Below are 23,928 nucleotides of genomic sequence, written 5' to 3' on the forward strand. Positions count from 1 at the left end.
GCATTGGAGAACAAAATGACAAATTGAATTGTAGAGGGTGTCAAGTGGGTTTGGGGTGCCGAGTCACATACTATATCTCCATAGTCGATAATTGGCATTAGCATCTGCTGTGCAATACGCTTACTAACCAGCAGGCTTAGGGAGGATTTGTTCCTGTAAAGTACACCTAGTTTGGCATAGGTTTTGGATGTCAGGGTATCAATGTGCATTCCGAATGTTAAGTGGAAGTCAAACCATATGCCCAGGTATTTAAAACTAGTAACAGGCTTTAGGGTGCTGTTAGCGTTGGTTCTGATCTGGAGCTCAGTCACTGGAAGCTTTAAAAATTCCTGAAGAAATCCTAAGGGAAGAAACGCGTAGAGTGAAGGTGATTCACAGCCAGCCCTCCAAACCGGACCTCCAAACCGGAACTCCCGAAGTCTCACTGACGTCACATCCGCCCTGCTGGAACGCAGGAGTGAGACGCACGCCGAGAAGAGGGAAGGAAAAACTGCACCAAGATACCGGAGGCGAGATGCATTGCGTATCTAAATGCTTTTAAATAGCATACATCATGTGAGTGTATTGTTATATTTTTAACCACTTGAATACAGTTTTTAAACAGATTGCGCTATGTTGGCTATTCTGTGTTTAACCATTTAAGGAATACATTCCCACACCGAGGTTCCAGCCAGCTTATCATCACTGCAGACATATACCCAAAGATACCTTTACGTACACAGTATCATCCTCACACTTGTGAGTATAAATAACAGCAGACTTAAAGAAGAATACGTATTTATTTGTCACAATACTGCACCATCAGTTTTATTTTTTATATCTCCACATGTTTGCGCTTCCCTTTGATCACCACGTCGCCATATTCACCTGGGATTGAGAGAGCAGTCCTGCACTGGGTCACAGCATTCAAGGATTTGTTTGTATCACTTATATTTATTCAATTTATGGTTTATATGTTAATATTGGATTAACACGTGTTTAAAGCTTATAATAGAGCGCCACTTTTGATATATTACATTTGCATTTAAAACTAGTAACAGGCTTTAGGGTGCTGTTAGCGTTGGTTCTGATCTGGAGCTCAGTCACTGGAAGCTTTAAAAATTTAGTCTTGGTCCCAAATACCATTGTTACAGTCTGGTCAGTGTTTAGAAACAGTTTGTTTTGGGAAATCCAGTATTCGAGTCTCAAAAAGTCAGACTGAAGTATGTGTTGAAGGTTGGAGAGGCTATGGCTGTGTGCATATAGGATTGTGTCATCTGCATACATGGTACTCCTGACGAAGCTGTTGCGAAACGCGTAGAGTTAGAGAGATTCTGCGCCTGGAAGGACTGGCAAACCACTGCTAAGATTACTCCCATTCTGGCTTCCCGCCCTCACCCGTGACGCGAAACCGGAAGTGACGCGACGGCATAGATTGGCATTGAACTACACTGTGAGGGGAAAGTGAAGCACCGAACAGCAGCCTGCTTCTATCGGCGGTTCTCTCCACCACCCAATCTTATAATGGAAAATGTGAGTTTCCTGATAACTTGTGCATAATACATTTTTATAGTTCATACTATTTGCACTATTTGTGGTTTTCTTTATTTTCATATCACCCACTTCACTGAGGGGATACAGACTCCAGTAACATAAAGGGCTCCAGTCAGAGAGAGAAGGATCTCTGACATGCAGTGATTTTATACGATTTTTGTGAGTTCATTTCTTATGTTTTACATCGTTTTAAAGCAGTGAATTACCATCTGCACTATATATATTTATATTCTTTTACATATCACGAGATCCAGCGCTCCTCCTCAACCCCAAGAAAAGCATACATGTGTATTGGAGCTTCCTTACAAGCTGTGGGAAGATCATTGATGAACACCGAGAAGAGTAGGGGCCCCAGAACAGAGCCTTGCGGGACACCACAGGTGATATAGAAGGGGTTTGAGTTAAGAGCCCGAGATGGACACATGTTTGGATCTACCCGATAGGTAGGACTGAAACCAGTTTAAAGCATGCTTCCCTATTCCAGAGCTCTGGAGTTTGTTAATCAGGATAGCATGGTCAACAGTATCAAAAGCCTTTACAAAATCTAGGGATATTGCACCAGTGAGTTGTCCCCGTTCCATTCCACAATGGATTTCATTGCAAACTTTTAGCATGGTAGTTACGGTGGAGTGTTTGGGGTGAAAGCCAGATTGGAATTGGCTAGGGAAATTTGTCTTGGTATAGTAATTGCTTAATTGGGAGTGAACACATTTTTCCATGACTTGGATAGACTTGGGAGAAGGGAGATTGGCCTGTAGTTTGAGACAGTGTTTTTGTCCCCACTTTTGAAGATTGGGACAACTCTGACAGTTTTCAAGGTCTTAGGGATATGGAAGCAATTGGTTTGGCAATGGCAGGGGCACCAAGTCTTAGGAACCTAGATTGTAGTAAGTCAGGTCCACATTGGCTGTTTAGTTTTAATTTGAGGAGCGCTTGTGTAATCTCCTCTTCGGATACTGGGCCAAATTGAAAATTGTGGCCAGTGTTGGGAGGGGGTGGGCCTATATGGGTACTCCCAGGATGAGATTCAGGTTTGTGCTTTGGGTTGCCATTCGCTAATAAATTAGTAGCACACCCCACAAAGTAATTATTGAATGCATTTGCAATGTCAGTGGGGTTTGTCAGTGTAATATCCCCCTTTGTGATATTACTTGGTTGTTGATGGTTAGAAGGCTGGAATATATTGTTGATAACCTTCCAGAAGTTAGCTGGGTTTGATGTATTCTGGTGGAGATTGTCAGAGTAAAATTGTGCTTTTGCATGCCTTGTACACATGTTCCGCATGCATCTGTAGTGATTGAGATGCTTGGTAGTGCCAGTATCTTTGTAGCTTTTCCACAAGGCATCCCTTAACTGGTAGAGTGCTATAAGGTCAGTTGTAACCCATGGAAGGTGACCCCCTCCGTACCTTTATTCTGCGTAGTGGAGCATGGGTATCACAGAGTTATAAGAAGTCGGACTGGAAATAGTCGAGCGCAGAATCAGGGTCGGGAATTAAATCGATTCTGTGCCAAGGGCATTTGGTAAGATCAGCCAGAAACTGTAGTGGGTTAAAGTTTCTAAATGTTCTAGTGAGGAGAACTTTAGGGCTTGATTGGGGCGGTTTAATTTTCCTTAGAGTATACTATTGCATGGTCACTAAAAATGTCAGGTAGGATGCCAGAGGATTGGATTCTGCTTGGATTTGAGGAGAGAATCCAGTCAAGCAAAGAATGGTTGAACGATTTCAGGCTTGTCCGTGTGGGTTGGGAAATGAGTTGCGATAGGGTAAGCGACTTGATTTGTATCTGGATTTTGTGGTTTTTAGGGTCAAGCCAATTGAAGTTGAAATCCCCAAGAACTAGCACTCTTCTCATTCAGAGAGGAAATGGAGCCAAGAAACTGGGAGATATCAGTCAGGGATTGTAGAGGGGCTTTAGGGGGTGGTAGATGCCAGCAACCAAGATGGGCTTAGAAAAGAGGCAGATTCTGCCAACTAGGATTTCAAAAAGAGGGTGGGCTTGGGGGGCAATTTAGCAGTGTAAATGGTAAGGTGTCTGCAATATAAAATAATACCCCATCTCCTCTCTTTGACCTATCTCTCCTAGAAATTGAGAATCCCTGAATGGCAAGATTTGCATCGGTGGTTTTAGGGGTTAGCCAGGTTTCTGTGATAACTCTGTCTCTTGTTTGGCACTATCACGTATATGAAAGATTACATAGATTTCAATCGAAGTGTTGCGGCAAAAAACTGCATATCAGTGCGAACTTTGACAATTGTCATTTCCCCAAAATATTTTTTTCTATCTATTTTGTTTTTTCAACTTTATATTTTTATTGAATTTTCAAAAGATAGACATTTTTGCACAAATTATAAAACACTCCATACGCTCTGTAGCTTGTCCATATATGTCTGAAATGACAAGACGCAAACACCAATCACACATCCAACATGTACAGGGGGGGAAAGACACACTGTGGAAGAGAGGTATGGGGGGGGGGGGGGTCACTGAGGATCTTCAATCCAACGCCATGCAATATACAGAAAAACAGTCTAAAAAGTGCTTAGTCTAAGCGACATAAGAGCCAAATGAATAAAAAGCAGCCAGTCTTTAGTATATTTGTGCAGGGCGCAAAGGTGCGCAGCTAACTCTGCCCGCGTCCGGGTGTTGTGCTGAGCTCCTATGTCCTGCTCCTGACGGTGGCCGGACTAGTTAAAAATGCTTAGGGATTTCGAGCAACGCGTTTCGCCCTTTCTTGGGCTTTCTCAGGCTCCGTAGATGGGCATGGTAAGGCTCATAGCAATATATAGCTGAATACCAACCAAACAAGCGCTTTTTAGACTGTTTTTATGTATATTGTTTTTTCGTTTATTGTTTATGGTTTTATTTGAACAATTAAAGATCAAGGTGATAACTCCATCTTGGATTCACTTTGTTATTAAGACATTGAGAGTGATCCCAATCTACCTGGCAGTTAGTACGGGACCTTCAAGGAGGGAGAAAGAGATTCCAATTCCAGTGTGAACTCACACGTGGCGTGTGAGTATCTTTGTTATATTCCCTACCCTTATTCACCATCCATTTCCATTATTCTTTTGGAACATGAGGGAATTTATATGAGAGCTCTCTTATGAGAAGAGGATAAACATACCTCCCTCAAGATCACACTCACACTTGCCCGTGTGAGTGTTTGCAGTCTTTTCTGCATTTGATTTATTTCTCATAACCATTGGTATTAGACATTGTTACAATTTATTTGAATTGTCCCTCAACTTTTGTTTTCACTCTTATCCATTTGCTTCTAGGGCGACACTGCAATCGAAATCCGCTGAGAGATCGAAGAGGCAATTATTTGGATCAAAGGAGAAGAAAAACTACACCAGGAAGACACAGAAGAAAAAGAGAAAAGTAAAGAAACCTTGTTGTGACAGCATTTACACAAGGCCGTGTAAGTGTTTGTTATCTCACACTTCACCATAATCACTTTTATTAGTCCAGGAACATATGTCCTCAAACCTAACTAGATTGTATTTGGTATCCCTATCATCTTTTAACCTGTACTCCTTTTTTCTTGTATTTCAATGTCTTTTCAGCCTGAGAGGTAAGGAGTAGATTAAGTTCTATTCTTACATCCTTCAACTCCTTCAGTGTCCCCTCTCTACCCGTCCTGTTATGTAGTATAGAGAGTTCATGAAGCTTTTCTCTCAGCTGATTAATTTTGGCTTCTCTCTTTTTTTCCCTCCCTGCCATTATGTTTATCAAAATTCCTCTCAGAGTGGCCTTATGAGCCTCCCACAATGTTATGTGAGATTCCACACTGCCCTTGTTCGTCTTAAAGATTTGCGAGATCTCTTCTCGTATGGTTTGTGCGATATCTGGGATCTTAATTAACGATTCATTGAGTTTCCAATTTGCCCCTGGGCTAGCCAGGCTAATTTGAGAGCACCGCAGCTCTATTGGTGCATGATCTGACCATGAAATATCATAGATTCCTGAGTAGGAGATCTGCGGGACCAGTCTATTCGACACAAAGAAGTAATCGATCCTGCTGTAGCTGTCATGTGGGTGCGAGTAAAAAGTAAACCCCCTTTCTCCTGGGTGCTGTTCCCTCCAGATATCTACAAGTTGTCTGTCCCTAGTACCCTGACGTAGTGCCTCTACACCCCTCCTTTTGATTCTTCTTAGTTTGTTCCCGTCTAATGTCGGGTCTAAATGTTTATTAAAATCTCCTGCTACTACTGTGCTCCCCTCTGCCACCCTATCCAGCTGTGCAAAGAATGTCTTAAAAAATTGAGGATCATCTTCACATGGGGCGTATACCGATGCTAGTGTCAGACTACTCCCATTCACCGTCCCTGTTAGGATAAGTTATCTACCGTCTATGTCTCTTTTGATTTTCCCTACTTTAAACGGCAAATTATTGTGGAACAGTATCGCCATCCCCTTTTTTTTCTCTGCCGAGGCCAGATAGAACTGGCGGAAATGCCCGTCTAAGAAACTTGGCTTATTTCTAATTTTTTATTTCTTATTTTTTGAGTCTCTTGTAGAAATATCACATCTGCTTTTCTATTTCTATACTCCATAAAGGCAATGCGTCGTTTCTGAGGGCTGTTAAAACCTTTATGTGACACACGTTACTGCCATGTCAGTGCTTTAGTGAATCTGCTTACCCTCTGCGAACATACTTTCGGGTCCCGCCCAGAGATCTGCCACCTCCAATTCTCTTCTTGCCTTGCGACCGCTTCCAACAGTGACCAACAACTTGGGAGACAGGGGGAGGGGAAGCACACAAGGACAGACAAGGAAAACAAAACAACACCTAACAAATCCAACACAATAAACAATAACGGGAATGAGCTGTATTGGATCCTTCCGGACCTAAGCTCATATGCCCAGGGGCAAGAAGTCTCCCTCCTTCCTCCTGGGGGCTACTGCTCCTACCCTCCTGGAGCCTCCCTTCCCCTGGGTCTTCACCTATGGATTTAGCAGTCTCAGTCCCCATAGGTTGTCAGCGCAAGTCCACTGCCCGGATGGAGGAGCTTCTGCCCACCCCCGGCGCATTCTTACATATTATCCCAATGTCTGGTATAACGTACTTTTTTCTTAATTGAGTTCTCTACCCACATGTCTTTCCATGTCTCCCTTTATAGACTCTGCCAAATAGCTAGATCTCTTTTCAAACTTCCCCTTTTCCCCTGGTGACTGCGGATCGCTTATTCCTCTCTTATCTGGACCAGTATCTATTCTACCTGCCCTTGCTACCTTTTCCTGTCTTCTGTCTCTCCTCTCTCCACCTTCTTTTATTCCCCCTCTCCCTTCTCATATCCAGCTTCCTGACTCTTCCCCCCTTTCCTTGTCTCTCTTGCTCTCAACTTGTCCTATGCAAGCACCTAACCCTTTCTCCCTAGACCCTCCATCCACATTCGCCCCTTTTCTCTATCCTCTCCCCCTGCCCTTCTCTCCCACTCCTCTCTCTCTCCCTCCACGTCCTCTCCTGCTGTCTCTACTGTGCCTGCTCACCCTTCTTCCCCTGATCTTCGCCCCCCTTCCTCCCCTGTCCTTCGCCCTCCCACTCGCTGCCTGCGGAGCTACCGGCAGCGGAGTTCGCGTACCTCCGCCGAGAGCCCCGGCCAGGACTTACTGCTGCTCCCCTTCCTTCCGGCTTCCTCTCCAGCCGACGTCATCTCCGTCCGCCATGTTGCCGTCCTATGACGTCACTCGGCTCCGTCCCTCCGATTGGTCCTGGCTCTCTGCCTCGCCCCTCCTCTTCTGTTGCAGCTCCGTCACTCCTCCCGCCCACCTCTGCCTCCCGACTCCTCCGCAGGGCTTTCGCACCTTTTCTCCCTCCTCCATCTTTACGTGCACTTTTCTCCCGCTACCTTCCTAACCCGCAGGCTCCCGCTCCTGATCTCTTCCATGGCCGCCATCTTTCCCCTGCACCTCCATCACCAGGGTAAGTCCTGCTGAGGCATTTTATAACATTTTCTAGTTAAACGAACTTCTTAACCTTGCTATTTAAACACTTATGTCCTTGCAAACTTTGTGAACTTGATTAACTTTATTTGAACATAAACTTTGCCAGTCTTCTACAACTTTGGCAGTGCCCCTTTAAGAGCCACATTTGTTTAGTAAAATGTTGCTTTTTTGACTTCATGATGACTGACAGGTTTTTCTTCTTTCAGTCTTTGCCTTTCTCCTTTCTTCTTGCAGCAGCACTGGACACTATTTTCCAGACTGTCTCCATGGATGGCTGTTGCTCCTCAGCCTGGTAAGCCACCTTTTCCTTTATTCCAAATTTCAACAGGAATTCCGTCCCTTCACTAATGTGACTTAGTGTGGGCTTTTCCCTCCTTCACTACCAACAGTCCAAAAGGGAAGACCCACCGATATCTAATCCCTTTGTCCCTCAGTATCTTCGTTAGTGGCTGGAGGGATCTACGTTTATTTAATGTAGTGGGGGAAATGTCCTGATAAATGGACATCTGGATGCCCTCAAACTTGATGGTGGGGGATGTCCGTGTGATTTTACAGCGTGCCTCTTTCGTTCTGTAATGATGTAACCTCAGAATAATATCCCTCGGGGGATTATTAGGCAGGGGCTTGGATCGCAGAGCCCGATGGCAGCGATCCATCAGGAGTTGTGCCTCTGTTTTATCCGGTAGCAGGGACCCCATCCATCTCTCCAGCATCTCCTCCACGTCCAGTATGTCCTCAGGGTTTCCTCGAATTATCAGATTATTTCTTCTGTCCCGATTCTCCCCATCTTCTTGCTTATCCTCTAATTCAGTCAGCCGTTTTTTTTCTGAGAGATTTCTTTCTCCGTGTACTTGTGGCACTCCACTGCTGTGTCCATACATTTTTCCAGCTCATTAGTGCGCTCCTCAATATGTTTTATGTCCTTTCTGAGCCCATCCATCTCTTTACGGAAGAAGTCATTAAGATCTGAAAAGTATGTTGTTAGATCTTTTCGTATTACTGGCTGTATCTCTGCGTCGACCATCTCCCCTTGTCCATGTGCTGAGTTTGCATCGGAGGTGCTGCCTGGGGACATTGCTGGATCCTCTCTCCCCCTCACCTGCTCCGAGCTCCAAAAGTAAGATCTCAGGTCAATAGATCGCTTCTTTTTAATTTGGGCTCGGGTTGTTGTCATCTCTGAGTGTTCCCCTCTCCACAGCTGTGCTTTTTTCTCCAATTCTGTGTTTTTTTAAGCTAATTATTTGTACTTTTACGCCGGGTATAAGCAGAGCTGTATATTCAAGCCTCCATTCCTTAGCTCGCGGCTCCGCCTCCCTCCTATTTTGTTTTTTAATGGTATTTTATATATTTTCACATTAATACTTAGAGGGAGACAATAAGTAAGTTGTCTTGTGTTTGAAAAGATTTGATTTTGTCTAAGGCTTTTCCCATATTCAGAACAGTTATACTGTGATCCTTGTGTGGATTCTTTCGTGTTTAACAAGATGTGATTTCTGACTGAAGCTTTTTCCACATTCAGAGCAGTTATAAGGCTTTACCCCTGTATGCATTCCTTGGTGTTGAAGAAGATGTGATTTATAACTGAAGCTTTTCCCACATTCAGGGCAGTTATGGGGTCTCAGCCCATTGTGGATTCTTTGGTGTGCAACAAGATGTGATTTCAGACGGAAACTTTTCCCACATTCTGAGCAGTTATAGGGTCTCAGCCCAGTGTGGATACATTTGTGTGAAACAAGTTGTGATTTATCACTGAAGTCTTTCCCACATTCAGGGCAATTATAGGGTCTCACCCCGGTGTGGATTCTTTGGTGTGTAAGAAGATGTGATTTATCACTGAAGTCTTTCCCACATTCAGAGCAGTTATAAGGCTTTACCCCTGTGTGGATTCTTTGGTGTCTAACAAGATATGATTTCTTACTGAAGCTTTTCCCACATTCAGTGCAATTATAGGGTCTCACACCTGTGTGGATTCTTTGGTGTCTAACAAGATACGATTTCTTAATGAAGTTTTTCCCACATTCAGAGCAGTTATACGGCTTCACCCCCGTGTGGATTCTTTGGTGTGTAACAAGATCTGATTTCTGACTGAACCTTTTCTCACATTCAGAGCAGTTATAGGATCTCACCCCTGTGTGGATTCTTTGGTGTAGAAGAAGATATGATTTCTGACTGTAGTTTTTCCCACATTCAGAGCAATTATAAGACTTCAACACTGTGTGGATTATTTCGTGTCTAACAAGATTTGATTTCCGACTGAAGCTTTTCCCACATTCAGCGCACTTATAAGGTTTCACCCCTGTATGGATTATTTCGTGTCTAACAAGACCTGATTTCCGATTGAAGTTTTTCCCACATTCAGAGCAGTTATAGGGTTTCTTCCCTGTAGAGATTATTTGCTGAATAACATTGCTGTATTTCTCACTGTAGGTTTTCATGTCTCTGCTCTTTAAACCCTCTCCTTGTCTTGTCTGGTATTGTGGCGTCTGTACGTTTAGTAAAATGCTGTTTATGTATAGGAATGTTCTGCCGAGTTTCTTGTAATCATGTTCCAGTTCTATAACAGACTTATGCAATGTTGAAGTCCTTAGAACATATTTCCATTAACACCTCATGTAATTTATGATGTTTGGGACATTTCTTATATTGCTTCTTGTTCACAGACCAGTCATGTGCTGAAGATACATCTATGGTGAGAAAATGGATTAAGGTAACATTGCAATGCAACAAAGTAGATTTGGATGAGAAAGAAATGTTCATTGAATTCAACCTCTATCAAATTCTACTTGTGCAAGATGCTGAACCATATCATTAAAGTTCCATTGTTATATTTACATTAACCCAGAGGAAGGCAAAGAAACACCCCAATGAATCATTTTACAAAAATGTCTCAAATGGAAATAAATATTTCCTCCTCACTCCAGTAATGGAAATCACATTTCTCCAGGTATCAATGTTCTTCATATATTGTTCTTTCTGTAGGTATGACCTATTACAAAGTGAGCAAGTATATCAGAACTTTTTCTCGTCAAATACGTTTTGTTGTACTTTGCGATATATTAACCCTTTAGTGGCTCAAGTGGGTCAGCTAGCCATTGGTATCCCATGACTGTCTGACCACTAACGTCTACAAAGGGGTAAATACACAGTTTACACTAGTATAACTGGGCTGATTAACTAAAATATTAACAGACGTTCCAGCCATAATGTTACATAATTTCCCCCGATTTGTGCAATTCAATCTGGTTAACAAAAAGTGCCCTAAATAATGGTGCAAAACATATACAAAAGAATATGTAAGAAAGGAGAAAATTTAAAACAACTTACCGTAATTTTCTTTTCCTGGAACCATGGCAGTGGGCACCATTGGGTTAATCCCTTCTCACTCTAGGTAGGACAGGAAATAGACTTTTGCAGGTAGGCCATATAAGGCCCCTCCCTCTACCTGCACCTTAGTCTTACGATTCTTCCATAGCTGAAATATATAACTGATAGGCATTAGACATACATAGGGAGGGTAACTATGTGCCCACTGCCATGGTTCCAGGAAAAGAAAATTACGGTAAGTTGTTTTAAATTTTCTCCTTTCCTGATCACCCTGGCAGTGGGCACCATTGGGACATACCCAAGCAGTGAAAATTTTAGGGAGGGATACATCAGAATAGACAACACCAGTTTAATGCTTTATCAGTTTGACCTTTATTAATACACTTTACACTTATTTCACTACAGCTTCTAACACTCTATGACCAAAGCTTGCGTCAGCTGATGATTGTACGTCTAGTCTGTAGTATTTCAAGAATGTATTGAATGAGGACCAGACTGCTGCTTTGCATATCTGTCCTGGTGTAGCCTGGGCCTTAAATGCCCATGAAGTAGCCATGGCCCTTGTAGAATGAGCTTTAATGTTCAAAGGTTTATCTTGTCCTTTGCTTTCATAAGCTTTTTTAATACAAGACACAATCCACTGGGAAACTGTTGTCTTTGATGCTGCTTGACCTTTCTTTGGTCCCTCTGGAATGACGAATAGTTTGTCTGACTTTCTGATATCTCGCATCCTTTCCAGGTACACTTTTAGACATCTTACCACGTCTAATTTGTGTAGTCTTTCTTCTTTCTTATTTTTTGGTTCTGGACAAAATGACGGAATCACAATTTCTTGATTCATGTGGAACTGTGATACAACCTTTGGCAGGAATTGATGTACTGGTCTGAGAACTGCCTTGTCTTGATGTATGACTAGGAATGGTTCCTTGGCAGATAGAGCCTGTAGTTCTCCCACTCTTCTTGCTGAGGTGATTGTTATCAAAAATGCCATTTTCCATGACAACCATTTTAGGCCTATCTCCTGTATAGGTTCAAACGGAGCTGCTGTTAGTATATCCAATACTAGAGACAAGTCCCATGTAGGTACCCTGTTCTTGATTTGAGGTCTTAACCGTTTAACTGCCTGAAAGGACCTGATGATCAATCTTTCCATTGCCAGATTTCTTTCCAACAAGGCTGATAGTGCAGACACCTGTACTTTCAACGAGCTGAGACTGAGACCTTTCTCAAATCCTTTATGCAGGAACTCCACTATAAATACAATCTTAGGTGAAAGGAAATTTTGTTTCTCTTTTCCACACCAATCGCGAAAGCAAAGCCAGATTCTATGGTATACTCTCGATGTGGAACTTTTCCTTGCTTGTAAAAGGGTTTGAATTGTTTTGTCTGAACAACCTTTCAGTCTCAATGTTTCCCGCTCAATCGCCATGCCGTCAAAGCCCATTGTTTGGCATTCGGATGACATACACTGGCGACACACTTTATTCGAGCTCGGCTAGTCCCACGAATTCGGGTATACCCGGGTGTATTGAGGTTTGTGACTGTTTTCTGCCCGAGTGCATTGAGGTATTTTCCAGGCAGGGATTGAAGCATTTTATTCCCGCTGGCTGCAATACTGCACAGTATATATATATATATATATATACTGCATTACAATTCATGAATTTATGCCATCTGGTAGACACGCGAAGCATTGCAGCCTATTAAATCCTAATCATTATCATTTAACAGATCAGCCGCCCGTCAGCCAGGCATGAACCCAGGCTGGGAAGGCAAACGCAACGGGGCTTGTCAGAGGTGAGGAGCGGCGCATTCCAGGTATCTGCCAGGTACATACTGGGTATTTGCTCGAATAAAGTGTGTCGGTGCAGTATTGGCCCTTGTTGCATCAGCCCTTTGCGATCTGGTATGTGCCATGGTGTATCTACTGCCATATTTACCAAGTGTGTGAACCAAAGCCTTTTTGGCCAGTAGGGTGCTACGAGTATCACTTCTGCTTGGTCCTCCCTGATTTTCCTGATTGTTTTTGGAATTAGGGGAATTGGAGGGAACAGGTATGCCAACTTGAAGTGCCATTTGAAACTGAGAGCATCTGTAGCTTGTGCGCTTGGATGAAACTGTCTGGCACAGTAGTTCCTTACCTTGCGGTTTTGGTGTGTCGCCATAAGATCTATGTCTGGTTGACCCCATCGTTCTACCAATTCTTGAAACACCTGTGGGTCTAATGCCCATTCTCCTGGGTGTATGATGTTCCGACTTAGAAAGTCTGCTGTGACATTTTCTAGTCCTGGGATATGTATGGCTGTAATATCCGACAAGTGGCGCTCTGCCCAAAAGAGGATTTCTGCTGTGAGGTTCATCAGCTTTCTGCTCCTGGTTCCTCCTTGTTTGGCTATATACTTGACAACTGACCTGTTGTCTGATTCTATTTTTATACAGCCACCTCTTATATGGTCTTGGAAAGCTTCTAAGGCCCTTTGTACTGCTTTTAATTCCAGTAGATTTGATGTAGGTGCTTTTCCTGGTTTTTCCAAGTTCCTTGCACCACTGTTTCTCCCATCTGGGCACCCCAACCTGTATTGCTCGCATCTGTTGTAATTGTTACCCACTGCACTGGTTGTAGCGTTTGTCCTTTTCCCAGGTTTCGGGCATCTTCCCACCACTTTAATTCCTGTTTTGTGTGTGGGTGTAACAAGATTCTTTGTCTTGTGTCTTTGTGATTCCCGTTCCATTGTTGTAGAAAATTGTTTTGCAGTGGTCTCATATGTAGTGCTGCCCATTTTGTGACGCTTAATGTTGAAGCGAATTTCCCTAGGAGCTTCATGCATTCTTCTGCTGAAGTCCTGGTAGCTTTCCTGAGCTTCTTTGTTTGTACGGCTATGTCTTACCTCTTTGCCTCTGGTAGTCTCACTTCTCCTTTTGCTGTATCGAATTCTACCCCCAGAAATCTTAACAGCTGAGTGGGTACGAGATGGCTCTTGTCTCTGTTTATTAACCAACCGTGATGTTCCAGGAAGGTTATTACCATATTCTGGTCTTGATGGAGTTTCTCCAGACTCTTTGATTTTACTAGGATGTCGTCCAGGTAAGGGTATATTTCTACCCCCCTTTCTCTCATTTCTGCCACTAGAGGGGCTAGAACCTTTGTAAACGTCCTTGGGGAAGTAGCCAGACCAAATGGCAGTGTTGTGTACTGATAATGATCTTGATTTACTGCAAACCTTAGGAATCTTTGATGTCCCTTTGCTATGGGCACATGTAGATAAGCGTCTTTTAAGTCTATCGCCACCATCCAGTCTCCTGGTTGTACCTCTTGAATAATCAGATTCAACGACACCATCTTGAATTCATATCCTCAAGAATAAATTTACCCTTCTTAGGTCTAGGATTGCTCTGTAATCCCCTGTAGGTTTTTTTACTAGAAAAATCCTGGAATAAATTCCGCTTCCTCTGTCTTCCTGAGGTACCTTCTTTATTACTTTTGCTTGTAATAATCTCTTTAAAGCCGAATTCATCTGTCTTCTTTTTTCCTTGGACTGTATACATGTTATTACGCCCATATTCCTTCTTGGCATCTCCCTGAATTCTATACGGTACCCCTGACGAATGGTCTGTAATACCCAATTGTCCTGTATTGTTTGGGCCCATGTTGCAGAAAACTGTCTCAGTCACCCTCCTACGGACAACTGCTGGGCCCTCTGACCTTCATGTGGATTTATTCTTTGTGAATGATCCTCTTCCTCTGGAGCCACGAAAAAGCCGGTTCTGGCCACCCCTCCATGTTGTTTGTCTTGGGAATGACCTACCAGGTCTATATGCCTTTGCTTCTTTATACTGGTTTCTATTAGCCTGTTGGAAGCCGAATCTTCTGGCTCTGTTTTCCTGAGGTAAAAAAGTGCTCTTACCTGCTGATGCTTTTGTTATTATTGCATCCAGTTTGTTGCCGAAGAGGAATTCACCTTCAAATGGTAATGCACACAAGCTGTTCTTTGATGCTGTTTCAGCCATCCACTGTCTGAGCCATAAAGCCCTTCTTGCTGATACCGCCAGTGCCATAGATTTGTCAGCTAATTTTATTGCATCCAATGAGGCTTCTGCTATGTAATGTGTTGCCCATTTTACTTCTGACAGTGCTTTAAGAATAGCACTTCCTTGTCTATTGCCTCTTCAATGTTGGCAATCCATACTCGCATAGCCCTTGCTGCTGACGTACAGTAGTTGCTATGGCAGGTTTGTGGAATGTTCCTGCGGTAACGTATGCTTTTTTCAATACATAATCCATCTTCTTATCCATAGCGTCCATTAGTGACGCAGTTTCCTCTATTGGGATTGTGGTCTTTTTTACTATTCTGGAAATAGCAGTATCCACCTTTGGGCTAACCTCCCAATTTTTTACCTCCTCTTGTGGGAATGGATACATCTTCCCAAACCTTTTAGGCGCAAATACTCTGGCGTCTGGTTGAGCCAGTTCCACCTGAATGAGGTCTTTAATCACTTGATGGATAGGAAAGACTCTACCTTTTCTTTGTCTTGCCCCAAAAAGTTTATCTTTCTTGTGGTTAACTCCTCGGTGTCTTCTAGGTCTAACGCCTGTCTCATGGCTTTGATAAGTGGATCCACCATTTCTACATCAAATTCAGATACTTCTTCCTGAATATCTTGATCTGATGAATCCATTTCCCCAAATATCATACAGAAGAAAAAGGACCCAGTCTTGCAGCACTCAATCACTCGGAATGTAATGTTGTAAATTTAAAATATACTTTATTGATAACCATGAATAAAAAATAGGGGGTTAAAACGTAATTAAATGATGATAAACAGCTCGTGACTGTATCCTATATACCCCACCTACGGTAAGGTGGGTAGGTGTAAATAGAATCCCTAATAAATATTGGGGATCAAGCGCTACGGATAGTAGCTACCTAAAAATATAGGAAAAAGGAGCCTCTGAGAGCCCACTTGAAGACACTCTCCTTGCGAGTGTATCCAGGCGTATGATACGTACTAAATTGATACACTGAGGATAGGTACAATATTTAGTATGGCATAATGTGCGCTTGGTTAGACCTATGTGATGTCTGTCCCTGATATAGATATGCGCTGTGTGAGCCAGGTCTATGGTGAGACCCTGTGTAGCCCCCACTATTGATCATAGGTGCAGGCTCATGGACATACTGCGTAGAAAGATACAGGATAGTATGGCATTGGCTAAGGCATAAAATAATCCTCTAGACACCTAAACTGTAGGTGAGGTAGGTTGTTGTTGACCAGGGTAAACCTTAACTCGTGTCAATATAGGTTGTCAGTGTTATCTGCTGTTGCTGCCCAATGGACGCTGTATAAGGAGCCAGATGCAGATACTAGGTATATATATGCAAATACCCTGACGTGAGCGTGATACTGTGCTGCGCACAAAGGGTGAATTATGGCATAAAGGCAACTTCCAACGTGTATGCAGCGGCACAGGAGGGTTAGCACTAATCAATGAATGTGATGTTGTAGGCTGTAACCCCCTGCATTGCTGTTCAGCAGATAAAGGGTTAATATATAATATAAAGCCAAATGTTCAGCTCAAAGGAGTGTGGTGTAAGGATGGTTGAACCAGGGTTTAGTAAGTGAAACCCATAAGCGCACCACCCTCCCTCTCAAAGATCAGATGACCTGTATCTGTAACCAAGTGGAGGAACTAACTAATAACGCACAGTCCCCTACATCAGCGCTGGTCCTGGTTATATCAGCGCTGATGTGCTCGAGGACTTGCCTGTCTGAAGGTGAGCAACTCAATAGCCCCTCTGGCTGGAGGATCCCGCGATAGTGTTGTATAGCGCGATCCCATGTAACATGCACAGGCAGGGAAGCTTAGGATGTACACAGACGCTGATGAATATCAGAGTGCTGCTGCATTTTAAATAAATGAGCTTCCCGCGTGTGCAGGAGGTAAACTGCCGACGCGCGCGTTTCACGTAGTGAACGCTTCTTCAGGGCACCCCCCTACGTGCCCTGAAGAAGCGTTCACTACGTGAAACGCGCGCGTCGGCAGTTTACCTCCTGCACACGCGGGAAGCTCGTTTATTTAAAATGCAGCAGCACTCTGATATTCATCAGCGTCTGTGTACATCCTAAGCTTCCCTGCCTGTGCATGTTACATGGGATCGCGCTATACAACACTATCGCGGGATCCTCCAGCCAGAGGGGCTATTGAGTTGCTCACCTTCAGACAGGCAAGTCCTCGAGCACATCAGCGCTGATATAACCAGGACCAGCGCTGATGTAGGGGACTGTGCGTTATTAGTTAGTTCCTCCACTTGGTTACAGATACAGGTCATCTGATCTTTGAGAGGGAGGGTGGTGCGCTTATGGGTTTCACTTACTAAACCCTGGTTCAACCATCCTTACACCACACTCCTTTGAGCTGAACATTTGGCTTTATATTATATATTAACCCTTTATCTGCTGAACAGCAATGCAGGGGGTTACAGCCTACAACATCACATTCATTGATTAGTGCTAACCCTCCTGTGCCGCTGCATACACGTTGGAAGTTGCCTTTATGCCATAATTCACCCTTTGTGCGCAGCACAGTATCACGCTCACGTCAGGGTATTTGCATATATATACCTAGTATCTGCATCTGGCTCCTTATACAGCGTCCATTGGGCAGCAACAGCAGATAACACTGACAACCTATATTGACACGAGTTAAGGTTTACCCTGGTCAACAACAACCTACCTCACCTACAGTTTAGGTGTCTAGAGGATTATTTTATGCCTTAGCCAATGCCATACTATCCTGTATCTTTCTACGCAGTATGTCCATGAGCCTGCACCTATGATCAATAGTGGGGGCTACACAGGTTCTCACCATAGACCTGGCTCACACAGCGCATATCTATATCAGGGACAGACATCACATAGGTCTAACCAAGCGCACATTATGCCATACTAAATATTGTACCTATCCTCAGTGTATCAATTTAGTACGTATCATACGCCTGGATACACTCGCAAGGAGAGTGTCTTCAAGTGGGCTCTCAGAGGCTCCTTTTTCCTATATTTTTAGGTAGCTACTATCCGTAGCGCTTGATCCCCAATATTTATTAGGGATTCTATTTACACCTACCCACCTTACCGTAGGTGGGGTATATAGGATACAGTCACGAGCTGTTTATTATCATTTAATTACGTTTTAACCCCCTATTTTTTATTCATGGTTATCAATAAAGTATATTTTAAATTTACAACATTACATTCCGAGTGATTGAGTGCTGCAAGACTGGGTCCTTTTTCTTCTGTAAGATATTATCAAGTCTCCATCCAGTCAGCACCTCACTGTGGTCTAACACTAGCTGTGCGGGTTCCTTTTGCGTGTAGCGAATCCATTTCCCCCTCTGATATTTGAAAACAATCAATTTCAGACTCATCTGACGAAAAACCTTTCCCCTTATCCAGACTGGTTTGGGATCTAGATCTTTCCTGCGCAGGGTTAACAGCTTGCTGGACTGCCGCATCCACATTCTGTTTAACTGCCTCCTTCATCAATACAAGGAAAGTGCTCATTTGTTCATTGGTATCACCTGCAGCTGCCTTAAGACAATCTTCACATAATTTATTCCCTATTAGGGCTGGTTTCTCACAAGCTGAACACCATTTAGTTTTTTTAGCAACCTTTCTTTTATGTTGCAGGGATTCCCCCGTCCCTTTTGAAGATTCTGCTTCTGGGAGGGTAACCAACGCACTAAATTATAAAAACAAAATAAATACTAAACATACACCCTAATGTATATAGACCATCTCTCTTTCCCATGTTGAACTAAAACTAAGGACTCACCTAGTCTTGGGAACTGAAGTTTTGGGTGTTTCCATTTTCGAATCCATTTCCAGCACTTGGCTTCTCACTGCTGAGCGTTCCATGCTGCAGCTCTCACTCACACATACACGCAGTGTGTTCGTCGCTTCTCTACCGTATCAAGTGCTCATGCACAGCATCTGCACAAGTCTGTGCACGCATCTGCCGGGCCGGAACGTGACGCGCACGCTCCCCTGCGGTCGCGTGCACTGTACCCTTTTACCGCAGTGTTCCAGACACTAGCGTGGTCAATTTGAACCTTTCTCCGGTTCGCAGCTATGGCTGCTCCCCCCTCCGCGTGTAGTGGGCTCCTGGGTACTTTACCGCAGCGTACCAGACGCTAATGCGGTGAGTCTGGGCCTCCACGGCTCTCAGCTGCAGCTGCTGTGCACCCTACTGTGTACCTTAGTTTGGTACTGGGGCTTTTTTGAACGTAAGCTTCCCCCCCCCCAGAATGTAATGGGTTCCAGGGGCTCCCCCGACTCTAAGGGGTCTCCGTCTTGCCACCCGTAGGGCGCGTCGATCGGAGCTTCAGGGCAGAGAGGCTGAGACCCTGGATATCGGCACTAGGTGCAGTAGGTGAGTCCCTTAGAAAATAAAAAATCTTACTCCTAGCTGTGAAGACAGGAAAAAGACTAAGGTGCAGGTAGAGGGAGGGGCCTTATATGGCCTACCTGCAAAAGTCTATTTCCTGTCCTACCTAGAGTGAGAAGGGATTAACCCAATGGTGCCTACTGCCAGGGTGATCAGGAAAAAATATATACTTCCCAAGCTTATTGCTGCAGCAAAGGTTATTCCCACCTTTCTCCTATGGGAATAAATCCCTTTATGATTACTGCTATTAGATGTGTGTGCTTAGACCTTTGTCACAGATATAAGCATGGGAAATATTATTATTATTTATTTGTAAAGCGCAAACATTCTACAGCGCGGTACAATGGGGCACATAGCGTTATGTACATTACATACAAGGACAAACATGCACAAAGAGATACAAAGAGGCCATGGGGGCCCTGCTCGTGTTTACAATCTAGACGGAATGAGGGATAATGTTAAAAGACGGTAAGGTGGCTGCTCATTGTAGGAGAGTGTGTGGCTCAGGTTGGAATATATCCCAGACTCTCATCTGAGCCCATTAAGGTTTGGGTGGGGGGGGATATTACAGAGGGTGAAGATTGGTGTAGCCACATAGCTGGTCCCAATAAGGTTTCGAGTTTGAGGAGGTTATAAACACCTGAAAGCTGCGGGAGACTCTGATGGTGCATTGTAGAGTATTCCCGAGAGAGGGAACAGTATGGGAAAAGTCTTGCAGGCAGGAGTGAGAGGAGTATAAACCAAAAGAGAAAATTGTAGGTCCCATAGAACAGGACCCACCAACACTCCAAACTGGGGCACACAATGGTGAGTACAGAAGTATGAACTTTATTTAGACAACCAGCTGAGTGAGGACAAACAGACTGACTATAATAACAACACTAACAAAACAAGTGCAAATATACAGGAATATGCCAATGGTAATGGAGAATTAATGAAAGCTCCTATGTAAACCGCTAATGCAGGAAAATGCCTATGATAAACCTAAATGCACTTATGAGCACTACAAATCTAACTGACCTTCTCAATGATTCCAATGCACAGGAGGTGGACAGTAGAAAATAGGTACCTCACACTAAGACAAGGGGGCATATCCATGAAATTACCTGGAGAAGTAATACCCCTGATCAAAGATAAACCTCAAAGTGAATGTATGAATACAGATGAACAAAATGAACATCATAGTATACATGTATATACAAAGGGCAACAATGAGCTAAGAGCAGACTATAATAGAGCAAAAGCAGCAATGAATCAAAGCAACCCTAAATAAACAGTGTATACACCCTAATCACAAGAAGGATCACTAGATCTGTCCCAAGATACTAATGGGTATAGAGCAGCGGTTCCCAATCTGTGCACCCCGGCGCCCTGGTGCGCCGTGGCTTGCTTACAGTGGCGCCGTGATTATCCCTCCCGCCACCTTTCCTTAATGCCGGCTGGGCCGCAGGGGATTGGCTGCAGGTAAGAGGAAGTCAGGGGCGGAGCTTCCGCTTTGTGCAGAGCGAGTGTGTGTGTCTGCCTTCCCGGCTCCTGGCTTCTCTGCTTTTTGGTGGCTGCATGGTGCCCCGTCCCCTTCTGCCCCGGGTGATAGAAGAAGATAGCGGGAGTGCTGGGGGGGGGGTTGATGCTGCTTGTTGGCGGGCGGTGAGTGCAGGATCTGGCACGGATCTCCTGCCTTTCCTCCCTCCCCCCCAGTCACTCACATCCGTCGCTGCCTCTGCTCTCCACTGCGTGTATCAGTGTGTGTGTGTATCAGTGTGTGTGTGTGTATCAGTGTGTGTGTGTGTGTATCAGTGTGTGTGTATCAGTGGGTGTGTGTGTGTGTGTGTGTGTGTGTGTGTGTGTGTATCAGTGTGTGTGTGTGTGTGTGTGTGTGTATCAGTGTGTATGTGTATCAGTGAGTGTGTGTATCAGTGAGTGTGTGTGTGTGTATCAGTGACGGTGTGTGTATATCAGTGACGGTGTGTGTGTATCAGTGACGGTGTGTGTGTATCAGTGACGGTGTGTGTGTATCAGTGACGGTGTGTGTGTATCAGTGACGGTGTGTGTATCAGTGACGGTGTGTGTGTATCAGTGACGGTGTGTGTGTATCAGTGACGGTGTGTGTGTATCAGTGACGGTGTGTGTGTATCAGTGACGGTGTGTGTGTATCAGTGACGGTGTGTGTGTATCAGTGACGGTGTGTGTGTATCAGTGACGGTGTGTGTGTATCAGTGACGGTGTGTGTGTATCAGTGACGGTGTGGGTATCTGTGACGGTGTGTGTATCAGTGACTGTGTGTGTGTGTGTGTGCATCAGTGACTGTGTGTGTGTGTGTGTGTGTGTGCATCAGTGACTGTGTGTGTGTGTGTGTGTGTGTGTGCATCAGTGACTGTGTGTGTGTGTGTATATCAGTGACTGTGTGTGTATCAGTGACTGTGTGTGTGTGTGCATCAGTGACTGTGTGTGTATCAGTGACTGTGTGTGCATCAGTGACTGTGTGTGTGTGTGTGCATCAGTGACTGTGTGTGTGTGTGTGTGTGTGTGTGTGTGTGTGTGTGTGTGTGTGTGTGTGTGCATCAGTGACTGTGTGTGTGTGTGTGTGCATCAGTGACTGTGTGTGTGTGTGTATATCAGTGACTGTGTGTGTGTGTGTGTGTGTGTGTGTGTGTGTGCGCGCATCAGTGACTGTGTGTGTGTGTGTGTGTGTGTGCGCGCATCAGTGACTGTGTGTGTGTGTGTGTGTGTGTGTGTGTGTGTGTGTGTGTGCGCGCATCAGTGACTGTGTGTGTGTATCAGTGACTGTGTGTGTGTATCAGTGACGGTGTGTGTATCAGTGACGGTGTGTGTATCAGTGACGGTGTGTGTATCAGTGACGGTGTGTGTATCAGTGACGGTGTGTGTATCAGTGACGGTGTGTGTATCAGTGACGGTGTGTGTATCAGTGACGGTGTGTGTATCAGTGACGGTGTGTGTATCAGTGACGGTGTGTGTATCAGTGACGGTGTGTGTATCAGTGACGGTGTGTGTATCAGTGACGGTGTGTGTATCAGTGACTGTGTGTGTATCAGTGACTGTGTGTGTATCAGTGACTGTGTGTGTATCAGTGACTGTGTGTGTGTGTGTGTATCAGTGACTGTGTGTGTGTGTGTCTGTATCAGTGACTGTGTGTGTGTATCAGTGACTGTGTGTGTGTATCAGTGACGGTCTGTGTATCTGTGACGGTCTGTGTATCTGTGACGGTCTGTGTATCTGTGACGGTCTGTGTATCTGTGACGGTCTGTGTATCTGTGACGGTCTGTGTATCTGTGACGGTCTGTGTATCTGTGACGGTCTGTGTATCTGTGACGGTCTGTGTATCTGTGACGGTCTGTGTATCTGTGACGGTCTGTGTATCTGTGACGGTCTGTGTATCTGTGACGGTCTGTGTATCTGTGACGGTCTGTGTATCAGTGACGGTCTGTGTATCAGTGACTGTGTGTGTGTGTATCAGTGACGGCGTGTGTGTGTGTGTGTGTGTGTGTGTCAGTGACTGTGTGTGTGTGTGTGTGTGTGTATCAGTGACTGTGTGTGTATCAGTGACTGTGTGTGTGTATCAGTGACTGTGTGTGTGTGTGTGTATCAGTGACTGTGTGTGTGTGTATCAGTGACTGTGTGTGTGTGTGTGTGTGTGTGTGTGCGTGTATCAGTGACTGTGTGTGTGCGTGTATCAGTGACTGTGTGTGTGCGTGTATCAGTGACTGTGTGTGAATCAGTGACGGTGTGTGTGTGTGTATCAGTGACGGTGTGTGTTTGTGTATCAATGACGGTGTGTGTTTGTGTGTATCAGTGACTGTGTGTGTGTGTGTGTGTATCAGTGACTGTGTGTGTGTGTGTGTATCAGTGACTGTGTGTGTGTGTGTATCAGTGACTGTGTGTGTGTGTGTGTATCAGTGACTGTGTGTGTGTGTATCAGTGACTGTGTGTGTGTGTGTATCAGTGGCTGTGTGTGTGTGTGTGTGTGTATCAGTAACGGTATGTGTGTGTGTGTGTGTGTGTGTGTGTGTGTGTGTGTGTATCAGTGAGTGTGTGTGTGTGTGTGTGTATCAGTGACTGTGTGTGTGTATCAGTGACGGTGTGTGTGTATCAGTGACGGTGTGTGTGTATCAGTGACGGTGTGTGTGTATCAGTGACGGTGTGTGTGTATCAGTGACGGTGTGTGTGTATCAGTGACGGTGTGTGTGTATCAGTGACGGTGTGTGTGTATCAGTGACGGTGTGTGTGTATCAGTGACGGTGTGTGTGTATCAGTGACGGTGTGTGTGTATCAGTGACGGTGTGGGTATCTGTGACGGTGTGTGTATCAGTGACAGTGTGTGTGTCTATCAGTGACTGTGTGTGTGTGTGTGTGCATCAGTGACTGTGTGTGTGTGTGTGTGTGTGCATCAGTGACTGTGTGTGTGTGTGTGTGTGTGTGTGCATCAGTGACTGTGTGTGTGTGTGTATATCAGTGACTGTGTGTGTATCAGTGACTGTGTGTGTGTGTGCATCAGTGACTGTGTGTGTATCAGTGACTGTGTGTGTATCAGTGACGGTGTGGGTATCTGTGACGGTGTGTGTATCAGTGACGGTGTGTGTATCAGTGACAGTGTGTGTGTCTATCAGTGACTGTGTGTGTGTGTGTGTGCATCAGTGACTGTGTGTGTGTGTG

The 23,928-nt window shown here is 44.5% G+C and overlaps 1 protein-coding gene across 3 annotated transcripts in view; it reads right to left on the reverse strand.

Annotated features, from left to right (window-relative positions):
- Window positions 1-403: 403 nt before the first annotated feature.
- The window catches only part of LOC142464319 (uncharacterized), a 582,685-nt gene continuing 559,160 nt past the window's right edge, over window positions 404-23,928 (reverse strand). For 2 of the 3 annotated variants that reach the window (XM_075567812.1, XM_075567813.1), the window contains exon 3: window positions 404-10,174. In XM_075567812.1, coding sequence (XP_075423927.1) covers window positions 8,933-9,925 — 993 coding nt within the window. In that variant the 5' untranslated portion in view covers window positions 9,926-10,174 and the 3' untranslated portion in view covers window positions 404-8,932. The remainder of the gene's footprint in view (window positions 10,175-23,928) is intronic. The other variant, XR_012787648.1, reaches the window with a different exon arrangement.

This window comes from Ascaphus truei, chromosome 12 (genome assembly GCF_040206685.1).
Source record: "Ascaphus truei isolate aAscTru1 chromosome 12, aAscTru1.hap1, whole genome shotgun sequence".
NCBI classification, from domain to species: domain Eukaryota; kingdom Metazoa; phylum Chordata; class Amphibia; order Anura; family Ascaphidae; genus Ascaphus; species Ascaphus truei.